Below are 24,930 nucleotides of genomic sequence, written 5' to 3'. Positions count from 1 at the left end.
TATTTTCTTGTAATGAATCTTAAATTATGGATGCTAGTTTGTCATATGATTTTAATGTAATCAACTTTTATATTTGTAATTTAATTATCTATATAATTGGATACTTTTTTATGTGATGTATGGAGGTTAACTAGTGGCGTGGTTCAACTGCATAATATATGTAGCAGGGAAATCGATTATATAAAAAACTAGATCAAGTGCGGCTCATTTATAGGCCAAGTGCGGCTCGTTTTTATGCTTGTGCTACTCATCTCTATGTCAAGTGCGGGCTCATTTTCAAAATTGGCAGCACCAAATTTGTCAAGTGCGGGTTCATTTTCGAAATTGACAGCACAAAATTTGTCAAGTGCGGGCTCACATTCCAAAATTGGCAGCACTAAATTAGTCAAGTGCGGGTTCATTTTCCAAATTAGCAGCACTTGAAACATCAAGTGCGGGCACTCCATGTGCTGCACATGTAAAAGCCCGCACTTGACCCCTTAATTAAAATGACCCCGCACTTGAGCTTTTTTCCTCTACTGTTTAATCAATGATATTCTGGTGTATTTTAAGGATGAAAAGGATCATTTAGAACACATAAGGTCATTGTTGGCTACATTAAGGGAGAATGAGTGGTATGCCAAGTTGTCCAAGTGCAAATTTTGGTTGGAGAAAGTTGCATTCTTAGGAAATTTCGCGTGTAAGAAAGGAGTTGAGGTTGATCCAGCAAAGATCTAGGCAGTTAGTGAATGGCATACACCCCAAGAGTGTAACATACATTCGAAGTTTCTTAGGTTTAGCAGGCTATTATAGAAGTTTTGTAAAGGATTTCTCGAGGATAGATAAGCCTATGACTTTATTGATGAAGAAAGAATCTAAGTTCGTTTGGAATGACAAGTGTGAAGAGGCATTTCAGATTCTGAAAACCAGTTTAACCTCTGCACCAGTGTTGACCTTACCAGATGGAAGTGATTATTATGATGTGTATAGTAATGCTTCGAAGAATGGATTGGGTTGTGTTTTGATGCGAAACAGGAAGCTAGGTGAATGCGTTTGCGTCTCGTAAGTTGAAGCCATATGAAGCCAATTACCCTACCCACGATCTAGAGTTAGCAACAATTGTCATTGCATTGAAGATTTGGAGGCATTATTTGCACGGTGTGAAGTGTAAGATCTACAAGGATCACAAGAGTTTGAAGTATACCTTCACACAAAAGAACTTGAATATATCAAAATCCTGATATTGGAAAAATGGAAATAAAATTTAATGTCCCAATAGAAAAGTGTGAGAGATGAAATGACCCGATGGATTTAATTGGTTAAAATAATAATTTGACACAAATTTTGATAGAATTAGAGCATTTATGTGATAATATAAAAGAAAATGTAAAGAACTAGTGAGATACCCAAAAATAAAAACGTAAAAAACAAAAAGAAACGGAGAGAGCGCAAAAAATAAGTCATGTTCTCCTGATTTTGTTGAGTTTAACACCTACTAGGTTAGTTGGTTGGATAGTGAAATTAGGGACTATCCAAGGTGATCGATTTCAAGTGGCTCACCAGAATCACCACTTTCCATAGGCCGGAGATGACCAACAAGGAAAGACATGAGTTGTGTGACTTGTATTAATTGGTTGAATCAGGAGGCAAATTGCTCAACATTCATAGGGTTAAAAAATTGGTTGACGATAAAGACTATCCAACCAGCATAAAATTTGAGGTATTTAAGTTGAACCTTGAAAACGATGAGACGGAAATAGTGCAAACCATGGGGAATAGATACAGCAGTTTTATTGGTAGGTTAAAACTCGTCCTTCTCTTTGTGTTTTGGAACTAGTGAGTTTTAACACTTTAGAAGGAAAACTAAAGGAAGGCTAAATTGAAAGAGCTAAAAAGCAACAGCCACGAAACTGACATGTTACCGTTTACGACACACAACATACATACGCAAGTAGGAATAGAAATACATAAAACGAGATGGAATAAATCTGAGTCCTGAAATGGATCAGTAAAGATGATTCTCCTTGTGAGTATGAATTTCACAGTCGGATCGCGGGTAAGAAACACATGTGAGCAAACAACCCTGCTGTATTTGATTATCATCAAGGTAAGATCCATCAGATTGATTAACTGTTCCATTTGCAAGCTGACCAACACAAATTGAACATGCACCTACTCTGCACAAGTATGGCAGCTCAACCCCTGCTTTTTCTGCTGCGTCTAGGATGTAAGCATCATCAGGGACATCAACCTCGTTTTCACTTCCATCAGGACCAATTAACTTAACCTTGTATACTGCCATTGCACTTGTTCTAAACCTCAACGATGAAGATTTCAACCCAAATGACTTGGAGATACTTTTTACACTGCCTAAGGATACAGGACATTTCACCATCGGGGTCATAGCTATTGGTGTCCTTGGAATGCTCCTTGTCACACATTCAACACCTACTTTCACAGTCGACATATTCGATCTGCACTCGCCTAAATTTACCAAAATAATATGCAAACTAGTTGGTATTTGTTTAACATACATAACAAAGTTTCAAGACTTCCAACTAATTAAATACAAAACGATAATCATTCATCAAGATAAAACTGCATATCGTTTATACTAAAATAACATGATATTATGCCGTATAGCCCTCATTTTTAAGTAGCACTGGCTAACATCAAATGATATACGTAGTATTAAACAACTTGATTCAATATGACAAATATATGTTTACTCCATAAAATAGTGCATGACTGCATGACTGCATGCATGCATGTATTATGAAATGGAAGGAAAGACATATATAGTATCCAACTTTTACACAAACAAAATTAGCCATCATTCTTACGTCAAGCTTTGACAACAATCAACCGTATGACAAGCTAGTTCTTATGGATACAGTAAAATCTGAAGCAAATTAAAATAAAGTAATATATAAAACATTAAAACGATAGAGAGTGATCTTACCTTTTGTGATTTGATTGCAACAACAGTTTAGAGAAATCGAGACTTTCACCAAACTTTCCTGTTGATTTTTCAAAGGAATTCAAATGCTTTAAATAGAAGAGAATATCAGGGTTATTAATTACCACTCTATTAATGGTGGACAGGTGGATAGCTTTATCAAATAAATAAAATAAGCTTGTTTTTTTATAAATAAAAATGAAAATTAACTACTCAAAAATTGATTGGTTTTGAATTAATGGTGAACTTTGAATTTTGGCACTACCTATAAGTTTCAATTTGACCACCATCTTAATCAAAATACCTAAGTTTGGCACTACCTATAAGTTTCTTTCGTAGTCTGCTAAGAAATGGGCCGGAGATTCACATTGTTTACAAAGACCGGGATTCGAATGTAGTTGCGGATTTCATGGCCAAGCAGGGGTTACATAAAAGCGATAAGTTTGTGGCATGGCTGTAGAGTAATATAGCGGATACCAATCCGTGGACTATGGACCATGGTGCACATAGAGCATGGTGCACCATGTGCACTAAAAGAACACATGTGCATAAACAAAAGAACATGATACTACGGCAAAAGAACATGCAATATCATGTTTTACTTTTTTATTATAAAAAATCACAATTTATTAAAAATAATAAAAAAATATATGTCCATGTTTTTTTTACGTAACCAGATATTCTTTTAATTATATACTACTAATGTTCTTAAGGTGCACCATGCTTTATGTGCACCATGGTCCACCTTCTAAATTGCGTAGCGGATACGCCTTTATTTTCTTGCTCTATCAGTATAAGCCAATTCTGGCATGTATTAATCCCACATTAATGAAGGGGATTACATGCAACCAATTATCAAAATAAAAGTAATAAGCTAAACAAAAATGTGAGCAATACTCAAAAAAAAAAAAAAAAATCAATTGAATACGGAGTAATTATTTACAACGGTGAGAGGGTGGATAGTGCGGATTACGGAATATGGAGTAATAATGACTAAGTATTGAAATTTGTAATTTTTTCATTGATTAGAATAAAGCATTAATACTCCCTTAGAAATAAAACTAAAATTAAAGCCATATCATTATCTACTAAATAAAATATTTATGGAAGAATGTCATATCATATGCCATGTCGTTGACACCTCACGGGGTTAATAACCCTCAGGGTCAATTAAACATTTTCCTTATTTGTTATACAAGATTTGTTTAATTTCAATATATCATCTGTCCCGTAAAACTCGCACCGCTTTTCTTATAAATCCGTCTTGGAATATTTGCATCATTTTTATAAATAACATATTTTTCTAATTTTATATTGTTTCTCTCACTCACCTAAGGTCCCACTTGTATTCCTAACATCAAAAAAATCATTAAAAAATTACTCCTAAGCCCACCACCCTGAAAAAGTTCACACATCGTCCACTAACCATATTAAAAAAAATATTCAATATCAACTACCACCTTATTAAATAATAAGTAAATTAAATTGTCTTAAATTATGTGTCGGTCAAATTGGTGCGAGTATTCCAAGACGGATATAGTATTTTACTTCCTCTGCTCAACAAATATATCACCACTTGAAGCTTTACGTTATGTGCATTAGAAACTTTTATATTTTACCATCCAAAAAAATCTAAATTTGTGTTTTACCACCTAAAAATCTCAAACTTTTATTTTAACACCAAAATTTTCAAATTAAACAAACTAAAAACTTATATTATGCAACATGCTTTTTTTTTTTTTTTTATATATGAATCGTAGTCATATTATACAAGTTGCTTAATAATTAATAAGCATAAGTTCTGAAGAAAACTTATTTTTTTATTTTATGCATGATAATCAACAAAAGGGAACCAACGATGTCGTTAACTTTGCTGTTAAAATGTAATAAACGGATTTTTTAATTGTATGGTGGCAAAAAAAATTGAGGTTTTTAGGTGGTAAAACACAAATTTGGAGTACCTAAGAAAAAATGTTGGTCATATAGATCTTGTTTGATTTGTATATATCTTTACCTTTAAGTATCAATATTTCTATAACTTTTATTTGTGAATAATTCGAAATATTAAGATTCAAAATCATATAGTAAAATTATAAGTTTCAAAATCATAAGCCATAAAAATCATATATTAAAGAGAGCAAGCGCGAAGCATTAACACGATGCAATATTTAGAGAGCGAGACCTAATAGTTTTCTAAAATACATTCCGTGAAGTGTCATATACGGAGTATTGTGATAAGAGAATTGAATAACCTAGAGAATGTGAAATGTAAAAGACGCTTTTACCTTTATCCATATGCCAAAGAAAAGAAGTAATTTCTCGTTAGGCATGTCAAACGTCGGTCAATCGGGTTATAATAAATTGGAATTTTTGTTAGAAAGGACATTTTATATGTGTATTTTTGTGGGAAAGTACATTTTATAAGGAAAGTGGCAATTTGGGACCTTAATAGTAATTTTTTTTTTTTACTAGGACTTTTGGCCGGATTATAAGAGTTGACCCAACTTTCAGGCGTTGACTGTGACACATGTCAACCGGTAACTGACACGTGGCACTATTAAGGGTAAAAAAGAATTAAAAAAGATACCAGCTTCCCTCCAAATTTTTTTCCCTATTATAATATTAACACACTTTATCAAAATTGACCAAGTTTCTTCAATTCCACCATTATCTTCTTCTCCCCAGTTCGATTCCACTAATTCAATTATACTGTTAGAAAAGCATAAACATACCCACACACTAAGAAATCCCACGCAGATCAAAATTCAGTGTAAACACCAAAGCAACAAGGAACAAGAAACCCATTGTCTCCCCTTCGTCCTCTTTGCCAGCGATAAAAGCTAGGGTGTCCAGCAGCAGTTTACGTGTCTGTGATGCTGGGCGATGTCGATGGCGAATTTTTGTAGACGCGTCGGCATTTGCTGATCTTTGATTGAAGGAAAGAAATTAAAGGCTGGGATTTATGGGGTTGTGGACGTGTTCATCATTAGTTGAAAACCCTATTTCTTTTGAGACAAAATTAGAAAAATTGAGGAGAAATTTGAGAGGGAAAAACAACATACCTGATTCGTGTGGTATTAATCACAATTCGTGGCAGCAAATTGAAGTGGCTAAGTGCTTTTCTCGGACTTGAATCTTCCAGTACTCCTCGGTGTGGAGTCACGTAGAGGAGAGAGGTAATGAATTGCAATTTTTTTTGGGGGGGGGTTAATTAACCCAATTAGTCTTTTGGTGGGAATTTGGGGAAAAAGTTATTTTTTATAACTTTTTTTACCCTTAAAATTGCCACGTGTCAGTTACCGGTTGACACGTGTCACAGTCAACGCCTGAAAGTTGTCAACTCCCATAATCCGGCTAAAGGTCCTAGTCAACACAAAAAATTACGATTAAGGTCCCAAATTACCACTTTCCTTATAAAAGGTCATTTCCCACAAAAAAGCTCTTATAAAATGTCCTTTCTAACAAAAAGTCCTAATAAATTACTAGGTTTTGGGCTCGGGCGATGCCTCGATTTATTACTTGGATATTGTAACTCTGCATTTTTAGCAAAAAAATAAATAATTATAACTAACTCCTATTCTTATTAAAACAAAGTTACTTTCTATCGGAGTATTCGTTTGCAAAATATGACACGTAATGTTGTTTAGTCAAGTGGATAAGTCATTATTGTTCAAATCATGAGGTCAACACCCCCGGTGCTGACATTTTGAGGGCCATAGGCAAAATAAGGGATTAGGGCTCCTACCGGAATGAGTCTTTAACTGAAATAATGTCATTTTTTTTTGTTAAATCCATTATATTGTTGAATTCAAATCAATAAAAATTATTATATCTCCTTTGCAGGATCCTAGAATTTAAAATCCTGCTCTAGTCGATCTTTTGAAATATTTGAATAAGATAAATACTTACTTAATTACAAGATAATTAATATGCATAAAGAGATTTTATATTTATTTTTTAAATAGAGGTTCATTTTGAGCATATAAAAGTATTAGTTAATTTTGTCATTATTACAATTTGATACCTATTTTAAAACTTATACACCCATAATCCATGAAATAAGCATTTTTTTGCCCACATATAGTTACATTATATCAATTAGAACTGAGTACTAAGAGTCAAATACTACGTACATAAACTCAACATAAAACTTAATTATTTTGTAAAGGATTAAAGGACAGAGCTAATACAAATAAAGGGTTTAAATAATTGAGACACTATATGTACAAAGTATTATAAATGAGAAAATTAGTTGCTAAAAAATAAATTTAAATAAAAAAATTATTGTACAAGCTAACAAACACAAAATTAAAAATATTGGGAAAGTTAAAAAAAAGAAAAGAGTTGAACGAATAAAGGAAGATGAAAGTCAACAAGAAAAACAACGAGGGAACGAATAAACAAAATAATAAAGACAATGAGGGGAGTCGAACAATAGACATAGTAGGTATCAAAGCTTTAACACCTTCTTTCTACCAATGAGCCAAGGAAATAACATGTGTATTTAATGATTTTTTATTACTATTACTAATTTACTGGACAAACTATCCTCTAATCAAATCCTCGACCATATCCTCGCAGAGGGGGTAAACAATTTATCCATCAAGCCCATGGGTGGTATCCTCCATCTTATCACCTTTGAATCTCTTGAGGATAAACTAGCTATGGTGGAAAGTAAATGGCTAAAAAGATGGTTCAATGATCTCAGAAATATCAATAATAGTGTTTCCCCACTATGGAAAGAAACCTGGTTAAGTGTTTATGGTGTTCCTTTAGTCGGTTGGGGATACAACAATTTTTATGACATTGGCTGCATTTTTGGAAGGGTGATCTCTGTCGATTACTCAAATTTCGACTGTGCAAAGGTCTTAGTCATTACCGATTGCCTATTCACTATCAACTGCAAGTTGTTAATCGATATTGAAGGGAAACAACTCAAAGTTAGCATATCAGAAGATAGGAAGTTAGTCATTCCTGGCCAAATTCAAGTTAGCAAAGCAGCAAACCAATCATCGTCACTCGATTCAGACTCTGCAAATTCGTTTGGCGCCGCAAAAACCAGGACTGACGATTCCTCTTCCCAACGGGCAGATAGGGTAAAATCTGTCTCAATGAATTCCAAGAATATTCCCTGCTCACTACCCAATTCCCCACTCAAAGCTATTGATTGCCATGATAAATCACCCTTGGAACCTCCAATCATTAATGATATGATTGATGCCTCTCGCAATCCCCATCAAACCTTTCCACTTCCCCCTTTGCCTTCACCTCCCAAGGTAATGAAGTCGCACATCAGCCTCGCCAACTCCCAACCAACCCCCAAATCCAGCAAAGCCCCTAGCCCACTCACCATTCCCTAGCCCAGTCCATAATTCCCCTCCCCACTCACCCACTCTAATCTCTAATAGGTTTGGTCCTCTCATTAGGCCCACCAAATCCTCCTCCTCTAACTCCTCATCTCTACTTGAGCCTCTCTTCCCCCCAGGTTTTGAACAAGGAATCCCGCCAAGTACGAGACTGCTTCATGAAAAAAAATGTGCTCGCAGAATCCAGGAAAAGAATCTCAAAAACAAAAAGCCCATCATCAAGAGAACATTATCTCTGTCCGACAAACCTCATAGCCCAACTTCAAATGATCAGCCCAATTTAACTGCTGATGATGTCTTGCTACTGGCCTCGAAAATAGGCTTCACTTTTGATGGGCCTTCCTCAGTGCTACTCGAGCGCATCTCGCTCATTCTGGATCAGCAGGCCCGTGATTGGGCTTCCAATCTTAATTGATTGGATCATTCTCTCAAAACCGGTGACACTATGATCGTGCTATCTTGAAACATAAGGGGTCTGGGGGCCCGTGTCAAAAGAGCCATGCTTAGAAAACTCATTAACAAACACCATCAATGGTTTGTCTTCATACAAGAGTACAAGAAGGAGTCCATACATCCCAAAATTGTATCTTCAATATGGAACGATATTAAAGTGGAATGATGTGCGAGCCCATCAGATGGCAACTCAGGTGGACTCATTTCTCTTTGGGACTCCTCTCACTTTTCACTACAATGCACAAAATCCGGCCGGAATTGGATTGCCATAATCGGATCTTTCCCTAGCACAAACTTCCACTATTTTCTTCTAAATATCTATAATCCATGTCCTGCGGATGAGAGAATGTTAGTCTAGGATGAATTATCAAGGCTATGGGAATCGGTTAAATTACCTTGCTTGATGATTGAAGACTTTAACGAGGTCTTATCCCCTCTCGACAGGGGGAGCCAATCTTTTGTTGCTAATAATTCAAGTGTTTTTCAATCTTTCCTGCAGGACCTACATCTGATCGAAATTCCTCTAGCCAATGGGTGGTTCACATGGTAGGATCATCCAAGAGTAAATTGGATCGCTTGTTCGTCAACAACGAGTGGATCACCCAATTTCCTTCATTATCAGTATCTACACTCAAAAGAAACCTCTTAGACCACCGTCCCTTATTGGTGAAGTCTAACACAAAGAATTGGGGGCCACGACCTTTCAGGTTCCAAAATTGCTGGTTGGCTCATCCTTGCTGTATGAAGGTCATCAAGGTAGCTTGGAATCAAGGGAAACACGTCTCCTTACTTGAGAAACTACAAACGGTCAAATATTCTCTGAAAAACTGGAACTCCACGGTTTTCGGAAATATAGAGGAAAATATAGCCTCTTGTGAAAACAAAATTCATGCCATCGACACCGCTGCAGATCTGCGTGCCCTCACTGTTGATGAAATCTCAGAATGAAAATCAGCCCAAGTTGACCTATGGAACTGGGCCAAGCGCAAAGAGATTAACTGGTCTCAAAATTCTCGAGTAAATTGGTTGAGAGAGGGGGACAAAAACACAAAATTCTTTCACACTATGGCAACAATCAGAAGACGGCGTAACTGTATTGAAACTTTGGTCTTAAACGGCAAAAAAGTAGAGGATCCCATCAGCCTAAAAAAGAGGCAGTCTCTTATTTTCGAAATATATTCCAAGAAGAACACAGCTCACGCCCTACTTTCCTAGGGCTGGATTTTAAGACATTGAGTGAGGATCAAGGAAACTTCCTAACCGCGCCGTTTTCTCATGAGGAAATTGATAATGTCGTACAGCCTTGTAACGGTGACAAGGCCCCGGGACCGGACGGATTCAATTTCAAATTCATCAAATCATCTTGGGATATTATTAGGAACGAGGTCTATGCTTTGGTGGACAATTTCTGGTGTAATGCATATTTACCTAGTAAATGCAACAACGCTTTCATTGCTTTATTACCGAAGACAGAGAACCCAAAAGGCTTCAAAGATTTTCGCCCTATTAGTATGGTAGGGTGTGTCTACAAAATCATCACAAAACTCCTCTCAAAGCGTCTTCAGTCAGTTATGGATCATCTAGTAGGGCCATCCCAATCTTCTTTCATCAAAGGAAGACAAATCCTAGATGGTGCGCTTATTGCCAGTGAATTGATTGATTCATGTAAGCGTCAAAATAGCAAGGCAATCATCCTCAAACTAGACTTCCATAAAGCTTTTGACATTATATCATGGAGCTTCCTCGAATGGGTCCTACAAAAAATGTCCTTCCCGCCTAGATGGAGGGGCTGGATTAGGGCATGTGTAATGTCCGCCTCCGCGTCAATCCTTATTAACGGGTCCCCATCTCTACCATTCAGGCTTCAAAGAGGCCTACGTCAAGGCGACCCACTATCCCCCTTTTTATTCACACTCATCGTGGAGTCCCTTAACCTGGTCATTCAAAAGACCATCTCGAGGAACCTTCTGAACGGAATTGAAGTAGGAAGAGGTGGAATGAACATCTCTCACCTACAATATGAAGACGATACTATTATTTTCTGCCCTCAAAATATTGAATATCTTTTCAATATTAAGAAAGTGTTAATACTCTTTCACCTTGCTTCGGGTCTTCGGGTCAATTTTCACAAGTCCTGCCTTTTGGGAATTAATGTGGAGAACTGTTGGGTGAAAAGTGCTGCCGCCCGCCTTCAATTTAATATTGGAGAGTTCCCTTTCACTTATTTGGGTCTCCCAATTGGAGGCAAAACCTCTCAGATCAGTTTTTGGAATCCTATTATTGATAGGATGAAAAGGAAAATAGCGACTTGGAAGGGAAACGTTCTATCAATTGGTGGGAGGCTCACATTAATTAAGTCCTCACTCTCTAGCCTCCCACTATATTATATGTCCATCTTTCTGGTTCCAATGGGTGTCATCACGGAAATAACAAAAAACCAACGATCATTCCTATGGTGTGGCTCACCTGGTCGTAAAACAAACCCTCTCGTCTCATGGAATATCATCCAACTCCCGAAGGTATTTGGAGGCCTAAATGTTGGCAATTTATATCTTCGCAATCTCGCGCTCCTCTTCAAATGGCTGTGGCGCTACCTCAATGAACCCACTGCATTATGGTGACAAGTCATTCAGCACAAATATAATATTGGGCCTTTCTTCTCATTACAAAATCTAGTTAGCCATAAGCAAGGCGGGCCGTGGAAGGGATTATGCTCTGCCTTACTAAAGTATGATGCCTCAAAGAACATAGTGCAAAACATGACAAGGAAGCAAGTCGGTTTGGGTACGAACACTCTACTCTGGCACGATCTTTGGTTGGGTGATTGTACGTTAAAAGTCAAATGCCCAAGGCTTTTTAGACTAAATTCAAACCCCAATGGAACCGTAGCATCATTCGGTTTTTGGGAAGGCAGGAAATGGGAATGGGCTTTCTCTTGGCAAGGGATTTTAGGCCGCAGGATACAAGTGAATGACTAGTGCTTCGCTCTATGCTCGATCGGGTTATTTTCAACCCGGAAGTTTTCGACTCCTTCATTTGGACCCCCCATAAATCAGGTATTTTCACGGTAAAATCACTTTCATTTGAACTAGCAAAATCATCCTCAAAATTTCATCTAGCCCCCATCAAAGGTATGTGGAAGGGTCTTGTCCCTCATCGAATCTAAGTATTCGTATAGTTTGCTATCCTTGAGAAACTCAAAACAAGAGCAATGCTGGCTCACAAAGGAATCATCCTTCCTTTTGAAACACTATGCGTGTTCTGCGTCACAAGCATAGAGACTTCCAATCATCTGTTCATCCATTGCTCTTTCGTACATCAACTATGGTATTGGTGGCTCAAATTATGGGGTCGGGGCTCCATTGGGCTTTTCCCTCTGATCTGAGATGCGCTTTTATCCAATGGGCCTCTCCATCAAAAGGAATTTTTTTTAAGAAAGTGTGGCTCGCCAGTTTCTTCATCATACTATGGACAATATGGAAGGAAATAAACGAGAGAATTTTCAAACAATCCTCCTCATCCATATCAAACCTTCAAGACCTCGTCCTTCTCCGTCATAGTTGGTGGATCAAAGGGTGGGGTGATCCCTTCCCATACAACTCGGAAGATGTCCTGCGAAATCCCAATTGCCTTCATTCACTAGTGGAAAAAGGCTTATTTGCATCCCCGCATTTGCCACGCCATTCTGAACATGTGACGCAAATGACAAATTTTAGCATAAAATTTAGTCATTTGCGTCGCAGCTTTATTAAACTGCGACGCAAATGACTCTAGGATGCCCCCCAGAGTCATTTGCGTCGCAGATTAGTAAAACTGCGACGCAATTAACTCAATCAAGTGCGTCGCAGATTTACTAATCTGCGACGCAAATAACTCTGGGGGGCATCCTAGAGTCATTTGCGTCGCAGTTTAATAAAGCTGCGACGCAAATGTGTTTTGATTTTTTTTTTTCGAATTCGCGCTCACGCTTAATTGCTTTCAAGCTTCATTCTGACTTAGGTTTTGCTCGACAAACAACCAACACTGCTTCACTCCCAAACGAAACCAAACACCAACACTGCTAGAGTCTCACCGGCGGCTTCACCCTGCCGTCGTTGCTTCACTGCCGCCTTCCGTGCCTTCCGCCGTTTCTTCACTGCGCTGCCCCTTCACTGCGCTGCACTTCACTGCTTCACTCCTTCTTGCTGTACTCCCTTTTTAGAGCCGCCGCCCACGGCCAAGGAAGTCGTCCACGCTGCCGCCCACTCACTCCTTCACGCCGCCGCCCACTCACTCCTTCACGCCGCCGCCCACTCAGCCGCCCTTGTTCATTGTAGTCTCTCCTCTCTTAGGTATTGAATTTTAATTTTGATATTTATTGAATTTTAATTGTGCATTTTAATTTTAATTGTGGACATTATAATTGAATTTTAATTATGCATTATAATTGAATTTTAATGGTTGATATTATTTGTTGAATTTTAATTGGGTACATTTTAGGATTTAGGTTTTGTTGAATTTTAGTTGTAGGTTTTGTTGAATTTTAGTTGAATTTTAATTGGGTACATTTTAGGATTTAGGTTTTGTTGAATTTTAGTTGTAGGTTTTGTTGAATTTTAGTTGAATTTTAATTGGGTACATTTTAGGATTTAGGTTTTGTTGAATTTTAGTTGTTAGGTTTTGTTGAATTAAAAGTTATGAAATGAAGTTTTGGGTATGAAATGAATTTAGGTGATATATGAAATCATGTTTTGGGTTTGCTACAAAATTTTGGATTTATAATGATATGAATAGCCTAGTTTATATTCTAACCTTTGACAAAATTTGGTCTAGTGGTTGAAAATGGATCGGAGTTGGATGTTTGGTAGTAAACGATTTTCTACAAGGTTCTTACAAGGGATTCAAGAGTTCATTAAGGTTGCCTTGAAACATCAATCAGAACATGAATCAAGTTTAATTCTGTGTCCTTGTTGTGATTGCAATAATTCAAGGGGGTATCGGGATATTGATGATATTGTTGATCACATAGTTCGTCGCGGTTTTAAGGGTAACTACACGACGTGGACATGGCATGGTGAGAGCATAGATCATGGGGCAAGTTCTAGTATGCCGAGCTCGAGTCAGCATAATCATTGTGATAATGGTGATGATAATGAAATTGAGGATGATATTGGTGTTGAAAGTGAGGAAGAAGAGGAGAAAGATAGGATAGATGATATGATGCATGATGTGGAAGACCATCATTTCGTTGAGCGTCCCCATATGTATGATAGTATAATCAAAGCTTCCGCAACACCATTATATCCTGGTTCTACACAAACTGTACTTGGTGCCGTCATCGAATATTTCAACTTAAAGGTGGAAAACGGTTGGACCAACAAGAGTTTTTCACAGTTTTTGGAGGCCACGTCTGGTAATCTTCCTGAAGGAAACAAACTTCCAAGGTCTAACTATGAGGCCCAGAAGCTTATGTGTCCTTTGGGTATGGATTATGAGAAGATACACGCGTGTCCAAATGATTGCGTGTTGTATCGAAAGCAGTATGCAAATCTGCATGAGTGTCCAAGATGCGGATTGTCCCGTTACAAGATCGTGGAGAATGATGCAACATCAACTAAGAAGAAACCTTCTCCGGATAAGGTGCTTTGGTATCTTCCAATTATACCAAGATTTAAGCGCCTTTTCTCAGAAGAGAAAACTGCAAAACTCTTGAGGTGGCATGCCGAGGAGAGGAAGAAAGATGGGTTAATGAGGCATCCTGCTGATTCTCCACAATGGAGGAACATTGATCGAAAGTACAAGGTCTTTAGGGAAGAAGTTCGGAATCTCAGGCTTGGTCTTTGCACGGATGGAATGAACCCATTTGGGACACTTAGTACCCAATATAGCACTTGGCCGGTTCTTCTCACCATATACAATTTGCCTCCTTGGTTATGCATGAAGCGTAGATACATCATGTTGTCGCTCTTAATCTCTGGGCCTAAACAACCCGGAAATGACATAGATGTGTATCTAGAGCCACTCATTGAAGATTTGAAATTGTTGTGGGATGAAGGGGTGTTGATGTTTGATGCATACACCAAAACCAATTTCACTTTACGTGCCATGATTTTTTGTACGATAAATGATTTCCCGGCTTATGGAAATTTGTCAGGGTATTCTGTAAAGGGAAAGAAGGCATGTCCAGTTTGTCATGATGATTTGGTCTCGAGGCGCCTAAAATTTTGTGGGAAAGATGTGTACATGGATTACCGGATGTATCTTCCTGAAGATCATCCATTTCGAAAAGAGAAGGAAGCTTTTAATGGAGAATTGGAGATGAGAGAAGCTCCTGCCCCCTTATGTGCGTGTGAGGTTTATGAACGGGTTAAAGACATTGAGACAGAGTTTGGTAAGCCTTATAAAGGTCAGCCAAGTGGTGGTTACAAGAAGAGGTCTATCTTTTGGGATCTCCCATATTGGAGAGATTTGGAAGTTAGGCATTGTTTGGATGTAATGCATATTGAGAAAAATGTTTGTGATGCCATTGTTGGGACATTGTTGAATATGCAAGGGAAAACGAAGGATGGGCCTAAAGTTAGACAAGATATGGCTGCTATGGGTCGCTCCGAGTTGGCACCTCAAGAAAGGGGAAAACGCTGGTACCTTCCCCCAGCTTGTTTCACCTTGTCTAAAAAGGAGAAAGTTAGCTTTTGTGAGTCTTTGCATGGCTTAAAGGTCCCTGCCGGTTACTCTTCAAATTTTCGTAGACTTGTGTCCATGTCTGACTTGAAATTAGTTGGAATGAAATCTCATGATTGTCACGTGTTGATGCAACAATTGCTGCCGGTTGCAATTCGAGGGATATTGCCGCCACAAGTGAGGTATACCATTACAAGATTGTGTTTCTTTTTCAACACAATTTGTAGCAAGGTGATCAATCCAACAATACTGGATGATTTGCAGGCTGATGTACTTGAGACCATGTGTCGGTTTGAAAAGTATTTTCCGCCATCATTCTTTGACATGATGCCTCATTTGATTATTCATCTTGTTCGTGAAATTAAGCTTTGTGGGCCAGTTTGTATGAGGTACATGTATCCCTTTGAACGGGAAATGGGTACCTTGAAAAATAGAGTGATGAATCCGGCCAAACCTGAAGCTAGTATTGTCCAACGAACCGTCGCGGAGGAAGTTGCTGCATGGGTTTCTCAATATATGGCACGTTTGAAAGAAGTCGGAGTACCAAAGTCTAGACATGATGGGAGACTTGGGGGTCAAGGTACAATTGGCAAGAAAAGGATATCAATCAGTTCTGAAATGATGTGTAAGGTTGAGCTGTTTGTGGTGCAAAGTCTTAGTGAAGTCCATCCATACGTGGCTGAGCACATGAACTTTCTTAGAGAGCAATATCCTTCAAAAAATGGTCCTCAACTGATAAAAGAGCATAATCGTTCATTCCTCACATGGTTCAAGCGTCGAGTGATGGATCAATTTTCCGACATGCCTAATGAGGTATCTGACATGGTGAGATGGTTGGCATATGGTCCTAAATGTCAAGTCATATCTTATGAGGGGTACGACATCAATGGCTATTCTTTTTACACGAAGCGACAAGATGACAAAACGACGATGCAAAATAGTGGTGTTACGGCAATATGTTTGTCTTCAGAGTATGCTAGTGTAAAAGATAGAACACTTGTAGATAAGACGAACTCTTACTATGGAGTCATTGAAGAAATATTAGAGTTGGAATATAAGTATTTTAAGATTCCTCTATTCCGGTGCAAGTGGGTTGATATTAGTCGCGGTGTCAAAAAGGATGAACATGGGTACCTGACACTTGTAAACTTTAGTCGAGTTGGGCATCTTGCAGATCCTTTCATATTAGCATCACAGGCAAAACAAATCTTTTACATGGTTGACCCTGCCGATCGTAGTTGGTCAGTTGTTCTGGAAGGCAAAAGAAGAATACTTGGCGTTGAGGATGTAGATGATGAAGAAGAGTATGATGAGCAGTTTAATGAGATTCCACCTTCCTCCTGGCATATCCCTCAAATGATTGACGATGTTGACATGAGTTATACACGCCGAGATCATGATGAAGGATTTTATGTTGAAAAAGAGAAATAGTGAGATAGGTACTATTTTGGCAACTATTTTTTCACCAAGTTAATTTGTAGATTAGTTAAAAGTTGGGTTCGAAAATGTCATTTTTGCCTAAATATGTACTATAACGACCCAATTACCCTTAAATGTGGAATAATAGATTATTACGAGGCTTAGAAAGTTATAACTATGCATATGAGACATGTAATAAGTTTGAAAACATTCCTTAGGTTCTTTGGTTCAAAGTTGGGTTCGAAAATGTCATTTTTGCCTAAATATGTACTATAACGACCCAATTACCCTTAAATGTGGAATAATAGATTAGTACGAGGCTTAGAAAGTTATAACTATGCATATGAGACATGTAATAAGTTTGAAAACATTCCTTAGGTTCTTTGGTTCAAAGTTGGGTTCGAAAATGTCATTTTTGCCTAAATATGTACTATAACGACCCAATTACCCTTAAATGTGGAATAATAGATTATTACGAGGCTTAGAAAGTTATAACTATGCATATGAGACATGTAATAAGTTTGAAAACATTCCTTAGGTTCTTTGGTTCAAAGTTGGGTTCGAAAATGTCATTTTTGCCTAAATATGTACTATAACGACCCAATTACCCTTAAATGTGGAATAATAGATTAGTACGAGGCTTAGAAAGTTATAACTATGCATATGAGACATGTAATAAGTTTGAAAACATTCCTTAGGTTCTTTGGTTCAAAGTTGGGTTCGAAAATGTCATTTTTGCCTAAATATGTACTATAACGACCCAATTACCCTTAAATGTGGAATAATAGATTATTACGAGGCTTAGAAAGTTATAACTATGCATATGAGACATGTAATAAGTTTGAAAACATTCCTTAGGTTCTTTGGTTCAAAGTTGGGTTCGAAAACGTCATTTTTGCCTAAATATGTACTATAACGACCCAATTACCCTTAAATGTGGAATAATAGATTAGTACGAGGCTTTAGGATAGTGGTGGTTGTTCAAAGGATGATGGATGGTTACACCTGATACTTCTTTATTCAGGGAATTTCCATACTCCTTGAATTCTTATGCAACTGGTCTCTATATTATGCTCATGGAGCTGGATATTATGTCATCCATGTTTGCACTCCCAAACTACCTCCCAACCCGGAAAAAAAAACATCTTATTTGGATTTAAGTGTCTGCTAAGTTCCTGTGTACCATCTAATTGCTGGTTGTTAGTATCTGAAGGTTATTTCAGGAGCTTGGTTGTGCTTTCTTTGTTGCTTAATCTTTAAAGAACAGTCTGTTTTTGGGTGGGTTTGTGGACCAAAATTTTGCATATTCAAATTCATTCCCCAGCATTTGTACAGAACTGATCAGAACTGACCAGTTCTATGCACTGATCTGCACAGCTCAGATCAGAACTGTGCAGATCAGTGCACAGAACTGGTCAGAACTGATCAGTTCTGTGCACTGATCTGCATAGTTCTGATCTGAGCTGTGCAGATCAGTGCACAGAACTGGTCAGCTCTGATCAGTTCTGTGCACTGATCTGCATAGTTCTGATCTGAGCTGTGCAGATCAGTGCACAGAACTGGTCAGTTCTGATCAGTTCTGTGCACTGATCTGCACAGTTCTGATCTGAGCTGTGAAGATCAGTGCACAGAACTGATCAGCTCTGATCAGTTCTGTGCACTGATCTGCACAGTTCTGATCTGAGCTGTGCAGATCAGTGCACAGAACTGGTCAGCTCTGATCCGTTCTGTGCACTGATCTGCACAGTTCTGATCTGAGCTGTGCAGATCAGTGCACAGAACTGATCAGTTCTGACCAGTTCTGTGCACTGATTTGCACAGTTCTGATCTGAGCTGTGCAGATCAGTGCACAGAACTGGTCAGCTCTGATCAGTTCTGTGCACTGATCTGCACAGTTCTGATCTGAGCTGTGCAGATCAGTGCACAGAACTGATCAGCTCTGATCAGTTCTGTGCACTGATCTGCACAGTTCTGATCTGAGCTGTGCAGATCAGTGCACAGAACTGATCAGAACTTTATTTTTATTTTAAAATCCTGCTTTTGAAGGTATGTAATTTTGATGATTTTCCAATGCAGTAGCGTCAGGCATGGATGAAGATCAACACGCAAATTCAGGTCCTTCTAACAAATCACCAAATCAAGTGCCCCAAAAGCAAAAAAAGAAGCCAAGAGGCCCTACAAAAGGAATAAAATCCATGCCCGGGGTTCCAAGAAAAATTGAATGGGATCACTTGGACCGACCCACAGGGAAATGGGCAACGGATTACAAGAATCACATTGGCGAGATAAGTCGCGCAAAGGTTTCAATATTGATCAGAACCTGGGAAGATGTTTCACAAGGAATAAAAGACACTTTGTGGGAAGACGTCAAGGTAACCGGTTTTATTTTGGAAATTCAGTTGTACATATCTACGTGTCTTTTTCATGTGCTAAAAGACTTTCTTGTTCCTTTTCTTTTTCTTTCATTTAGAGAGAATTTCATATCACAGATGAAACTAAGAAAGAAGTTGTCTTAAAGAGTTGTGATAAGCGTTGGAGGGAATTCAAATCAAGATTGACGACTGGTTGGATTCGGGGTACAAGGAAAAGGCCAAAAGATGAAAAGATGCCATATGATTTGTATAGTTATATAACTAAGGATATATGGAAGGAATTTGTGAAGATACGTACCTCCGAAGAAGCTGAGGTATAAAAATTATTCTTATTTAAAGTCTTGTTATAATCTAAGTTTTATTTTGTTGTAATAATTTCTTTTGCCCCCCTAAAATTAGGAAATAAGTGAGAAAGCAAGACAAAGTCAATCTTTCAACATATATCCTCATCATATGGGACAGAAATCATATGCTGAAATGACAAGTGAATGGCAGAGAAAAGGGTACATTCCCTCAGTTTCTTCGTCATCTGAAGGTTCCTCTGCGTCTACAATTTCTTCAAGTTTGCCGAGTAGGACATGTTTATGGCTTCTTGCAAGATCGAAACCAGATGAGAAAGGAAATCCTTACTTGCCGGATGAGGGCACACAAAAAGTCAAAGAAAATATTGTAAGTTCATTTAACAATTTTGCGTAATGTTGTGATTCCTCTAATTTCATATATGTTCTTAAATATGAAACCAAGTGTTGAACTTTTCTCAAAACCATTTGATTTCATGTAGGATGAATGGAAAAGGAAACAAGATGAAGGGGAATTTGTTCCCAAAAGTGCACGAGATGATGTCTTATCTCGTGCACTTGGTAAGACTAAAGAAGGGAGACCACTAACATTTGGTGGTGGAGTAGGCATCAAAGCTGTGTGGGGGACCGGAGAGCGGCGTAGCTTTCGACGGTATGGAGATGCGGAGATGGAGGAAATGGAAGCAAGAGTGACCAAAAGGGTCAAAGATGAGACAATACAAGAGATGAACTCCAAGATGGATGCCATGGTCATGGAGAAATTTATCACATTTGCTAAAGAACTTGGTGTCCAAATACCAAGCCATATGAGGATAGACGCAAATGTTCATAGTAGTTGTCGTTCCGGGGGTTTAGATCCATTTGCCGACATTACGGTATGATAATTTGTGTTTTTCAAGTACTTTGTTTCTAGTTAATTCTATTGAACTTTTCTAACATGTTACATTGTATTTGCGTTATTGTTCAAAATAAATAATAAGGAACCTGTCCCGTGCCATCTATACCTGAACATAGGCTCGGAGAAAGTCTTTGTTGCCTATGGTACCATATGTCCAGAGTTGCTCCTTGATCACCACAACGACGTCACGTCCGATAACGTGAAAGTGAGCGTTGATGATTTTGAGCCCGCGTACAAAGAAGCTCCCGTCCCCGTGCCTTCTCAATATATTAAGAAACTTGCTCAAGCTCATGGTACCTTCACTCAGTGGCCAAAACATTTGGTGTCGCTTACGAATGAGGAGGTAACTAACATATGCATGATAATTTGAAGTAGAACTATTATACCATGTATGCTCACTAATATGTATATCGTTATTTGAAAATCATACCTCAGGTAAACAAGCCTACAAGTAAAGAGCCTAAAGGGAAAGGGAACAAAGGGAAAGAGATAGTGGTTGGGGGAAGTGGAACAAAAGCGTCCAACACTAAATCAAAAACCTATTTCCTTGAAAATTATAAAGTGCAAAATTTGAGTGGTAAGTGCAATGTGATGAAAACTATGATGTTGGGATTAAAAGAAGGGGAGCACGTTAAGGTACATTGCACTAAAAGGACATTCAATATGGAAAAGGACTTTGAAATTAGTGTCACCGTTGAAGACACCGATCAACTTCTCTCGGGAGCATGGCTCAATATATCAATAATACAAGTTTTTGCTACGTGAGTTACCTAAATTCATATTTTGCCCCTAAATTTGATTTTTATGATTGTCTTAACGTTCTTACACTCTATATTATAGGGCTTTGAGTGAGTTGTGTTTTCACGATGATTGTCACCCCAATAGTATTGGATTCATGTGCCCGGAGATGATCTCGGCCACCATGTTAAAGTCCGATGCAGATCGAATTCTATTGTACATGACGAGGTCCATGAGTGCACTTAGTTCTAAGACATTCATCTTATGTCCATACTACGAAAAGTATGAAAATTACTTTGAACTTCGTTTTTAATTGATTGTTATAAATTTAACTTTTTTTTTTCTAACTACATACGTTTATTGTTTGTATGTAGGAGTCACTGGATGCTTTTAGTTCTTTGCTTGTCTAAACGTGAGGTCTACATATTTGATTCTCAACAGAAGAAGAGAAATTTGATGATTAAGGAGCCACTAAACAAGTAAGTAAAGTATGCATATGAAAATGCCATTTTTGCCAAAATTTTTGCCTTAGGTTCTTTAGTTCAAAGTTGGGTTCGAAAACATCATTTTTGCCTAAAAATGACCTAGGACGACCCAATTAGCCTTAAATGTGAAATAATAGATTGTAAAGGGACTTAGAAAGTTATAACTATGCATATGAGACGTGTAATAAGTTTGAAAACATTCCTTAGGTTCTTTGGTTCAAAGTTGGGTTCGAAAACATCATTTTTGCCTAAAAATGACCTAGGACGACCCAAATAGCCTTAAATGTGAAATAATAGATTGTAAAGGGCCTTAGAAAGTTATAACTATGCATATGAGACGTGTAATAAGTTTGAAAACATTCCTTAGGTTCTTTGGTTCAAAGTTGGGTTCGAAAACATCATTTTTGCCTAAAAATGACCTAGGACGACCCAAATAGCCTTAAATGTGAAATAATAGATTGTAAAGGGCCTTACAAAGTTATAACTATGCATATGAGACGTGTAATAAGTTTGAAAACATTCCTTAGGTTCTTTGGTTCAAAGTTGGGTTCGAAAACATCATTTTTGCCTAAAAATGACCTAGGACGACCCAAATAGCCTTAAATGTGAAATAATAGATTGTAAAGGGCCTTAGAAAGTTATAACTATGCATATGAGACGTGTAATAAGTTTGAAAACATTCCTTAGGTTCTTTGGTTCAAAGTTGGGTTCGAAAACATCATTTTTGCCTAAAAATGACCTAGGACGACCCAAATAGCCTTAAATGTGAAATAATAGATTGTAAAGGGCCTTACAAAGTTATAACTATGCATATGAGACGTGCAATAAGTTTGAAAACATTCCTTAGGTTCTTTGGTTCAAAGTTGGGTTCGAAAACATCATTTTTGCCTAAAAATGACCTAGGACGACCCAAATAGCCTTAAATGTGAAATAATAGATTGTAAAGGGCCTTACAAAGTTATAACTATGCATATGAGACGTGTAATAAGTTTGAAAACATTCCTTAGGTTCTTTGGTTCAAAGTTGGGTTCGAAAACATCATTTTTGCCTAAAAATGACCTAGGACGACCCAAATAGCCTTAAATGTGAAATAATAGATTGTAAAGGGCCTTACAAAGTTATAACTATTCATATGAGACGTGTAATAAGTTTGAAAACATTCCTTAGGTTCTTTGGTTCAAAGTTGGGTTCGAAAACATCATTTTTGCCTAAAAATGACCTAGGACGACCCAATTAGCCTTAAATGTGAAATAATAGATTGTAAAGGGCCTTACAAAGTTATAACTATGCATATGAGACGTGTAATAAGTTTGAAAACATTCCTTAGGTTCTTTGGTTCAAAGTTGGGTTCGAAAACATCATTTTTGCCTAAAAATGACCTAGGACGACCCAATTAGCCTTAAATGTGAAATAATAGATTGTAAAGGGCCTTAGAAAGTTATAACTATGCATATGAGACGTGTAATAAGTTTGAAAACATTCCTTAGGTTCTTTGGTTCAAAGTTGGGTTCGAAAACATCATTTTTGCCTAAAAATGACCTAGAACGTACGACCCAATTAGCCTTAAATGTGACTACTACGTATATAATTGCATTTACATGTGTAAACAAAGTATATAATTGCACTTACATGTAAAATATTCTTTGCATTTACATGTGTAAACAAAGTATATATAATTGCATATTTTATCGAATGTGTAGTGCTTTTCGGAGTTACAAGAGACTAGGTGGACAATCTAAGTGAACTAAATTAACATGGATTCCAGCACAGGTATATATATATAATTAGTTTATTATTTACCTAAGAAATAAGTTTTTCAAAATTATAACATACAATGTGATAGAAATTTTACTTGTGTTATTTATTTTAATGCATTTAGTGTGCTCAACAACCGGGATCACTAGATTGTGGCTACTACGTCATGCGTTTTATGTACGACATAATAATGAATCATGGTAATAGTCAAGATCTTACTAAGGTATGTTCTCATAAACTACGTACTTTATATAATAAATTGAAGTACACAAAACTATTATATTGATCAATCGTTGATAAATTGAATTATTTACACTTTTTTAGGATTTTTCAAGAACATTGCCTTATTCAGCGGAGGAGATTAATGAGGTGAAAGATTTTTGGGCAGATTACTTCATGAACAATGTCGAATTTTTAGCTTAATTTGTAATATGAACTTGATCTCTAGCTAGCTACGTACCTTTGTTGTAATAATTTTATGTTTGTTGTAACATGTTGGTTGATCGATCTATGACGAATTTAATTGCCTTTTATTGGGAACGTTAATTACGTTGTAAACTTTTGTGACAGGTATTAATTATAAATGTATTCCCGGTATTGGGAATGAACCGTCTAATTTCAAAGACGATCATGTCGGAATTTCCAACTAATATTAAAAAACGAATATTTTTTTTTTAAAAAATAAGTCATTTGCAACGCACGTTAGCTCAATGTGCGAGGCAAATGACTTAATTTTTTGGCGCTAAAATTGTCATTTGCGTCGCACATTAAGCTATTGTGCGTGGCAAATGACTTTTTTTTTTGCGCCTAAAAGTCATTTGCGTCGCACAATTAGCAAAAGTGCGTTGCAAATAACTTTTCAACATGGTGCCTGAAAAGTCATTTGCAACGCACATTAGCTAAATGTGCGACGCAAATGAACCTTATTTGCGTCGCACATTTAGCTAATGTGCGTTGCAAATGACTTTTCAGGCACCATGTTGAAAAGTTATTTGCAACGCACTTTTGCTAATTGTACGACGCAAATAAGGTTATTTGCGTCGCACAAATGTGCGACGCAAATGACTTTTAGTCATTTGCGTCGAGAGCTTTTGCCACGCACGATGTGCGACGCAAATATGCTTAAAAGTGCGATGCAAATGACCCTTTTTCCACTAGTGATTGGAGTCTGTCGAAGACGGCAAAGGGGCTTGCTCTCATGTCCACGGCTGAGTGGTCTCCTCCAACGGGGGAGGTCCTAAAGTGGAATGTCAACGCCTCTTACCACCCAATCCTCCAGAAATCTGCTATTGGTGGGGTCCTACAAGATTCTAAAGGAAAGTTCTCATGTCTCTTTTCATCTCCCATACCCCCCATGGAGATTAACCTTGCAGAGGTGTACGCAATTCATCGAGCCATCAAAATATCTCTAAGCTGCAACTCTATAAATTCGCACAAACTGATAGTTGAATCCGACTCAGCTAATGCTGTAAAATGGTGCACATCAAAGGAGGGAGGCCCATGGAACATCCATTTCATTTTGAACTTCATTCGCAACTCCTCAAGTG

The 24,930-nt window shown here is 37.6% G+C and overlaps 2 protein-coding genes across 4 annotated transcripts; one reads left to right on the top strand and one right to left on the bottom strand.

The window, feature by feature from the left end:
- Nucleotides 1-1,736: 1,736 nt before the first annotated feature.
- On the bottom strand, nt 1,737-6,292 carry LOC110785078 (ferredoxin, root R-B1-like). 2 transcript variants are annotated; one of them, XM_021989527.2, is made up of 3 exons: nt 6,001-6,292; nt 2,942-2,999; nt 1,737-2,463 (listed from the first exon to the last, which is right to left on the bottom strand). In XM_021989527.2, the coding sequence occupies exon 3, from the start codon at nt 2,444-2,446 to the stop codon at nt 1,985-1,987; it is 462 nt and encodes a 153-aa protein (XP_021845219.1). In that variant the 5' UTR covers nt 2,447-2,463; nt 2,942-2,999; nt 6,001-6,292; the 3' UTR covers nt 1,737-1,984. The 2 variants fall into 2 exon arrangements, with proteins under 2 accessions (XP_021845219.1, XP_056682546.1); XM_056826568.1 differs by lacking the exon at nt 6,001-6,292 and adding an exon at nt 5,671-5,789.
- Nucleotides 5,973-23,991, top strand: LOC130459300 (uncharacterized). Of its 2 annotated transcripts, XM_056826566.1 has the most exons (13): nt 5,986-6,114; nt 12,741-13,088; nt 18,913-19,208; nt 19,307-19,522; nt 19,608-19,862; nt 19,990-20,382; nt 20,488-20,748; nt 20,841-21,166; nt 21,246-21,425; nt 21,518-21,622; nt 23,329-23,398; nt 23,508-23,606; nt 23,708-23,991. In XM_056826566.1, exons 3-11 carry the CDS (start codon nt 18,924-18,926, stop codon nt 23,369-23,371), a joined length of 2,064 nt encoding a protein of 687 aa, XP_056682544.1. In that variant the 5' UTR covers nt 5,986-6,114; nt 12,741-13,088; nt 18,913-18,923; the 3' UTR covers nt 23,372-23,398; nt 23,508-23,606; nt 23,708-23,991. The 2 variants fall into 2 exon arrangements, with proteins under 2 accessions (XP_056682545.1, XP_056682544.1); XM_056826567.1 differs by lacking the exon at nt 12,741-13,088 and having other exon boundaries at nt 5,973-6,114.
- Nucleotides 23,992-24,930: the final 939 nt, after the last annotated feature.

The sequence above is a fragment of the Spinacia oleracea genome, chromosome 4 (assembly GCF_020520425.1).
Source record: "Spinacia oleracea cultivar Varoflay chromosome 4, BTI_SOV_V1, whole genome shotgun sequence".
Taxonomy (NCBI): domain Eukaryota; kingdom Viridiplantae; phylum Streptophyta; class Magnoliopsida; order Caryophyllales; family Amaranthaceae; genus Spinacia; species Spinacia oleracea.
Note: the sequence above shows the minus strand (reverse complement) of the source record. Positions and strands in the feature narration are given on the sequence as shown.

Bases quoted from the DNA above. Each gene is read 5' to 3' on its own strand.
- LOC110785078 (XM_021989527.2), bottom strand. From the start codon at position 2,446: ATGTCGACTGTGAAAGTAGGTGTTGAATGTGTGACAAGGAGCATTCCA.
- LOC130459300 (XM_056826567.1), top strand. From the start codon at position 18,924: ATGGATGAAGATCAACACGCAAATTCAGGTCCTTCTAACAAATCACCA. The intron at 19,209-19,306 runs GTAACCGGTTTT...TCTTTCATTTAG, and splicing joins CTTTGTGGGAAGACGTCAAG to AGAGAATTTCATATCACAGA. The intron at 19,863-19,989 runs GTCAAAGAAAAT...GATTTCATGTAG, and splicing joins CGGATGAGGGCACACAAAAA to GATGAATGGAAAAGGAAACA.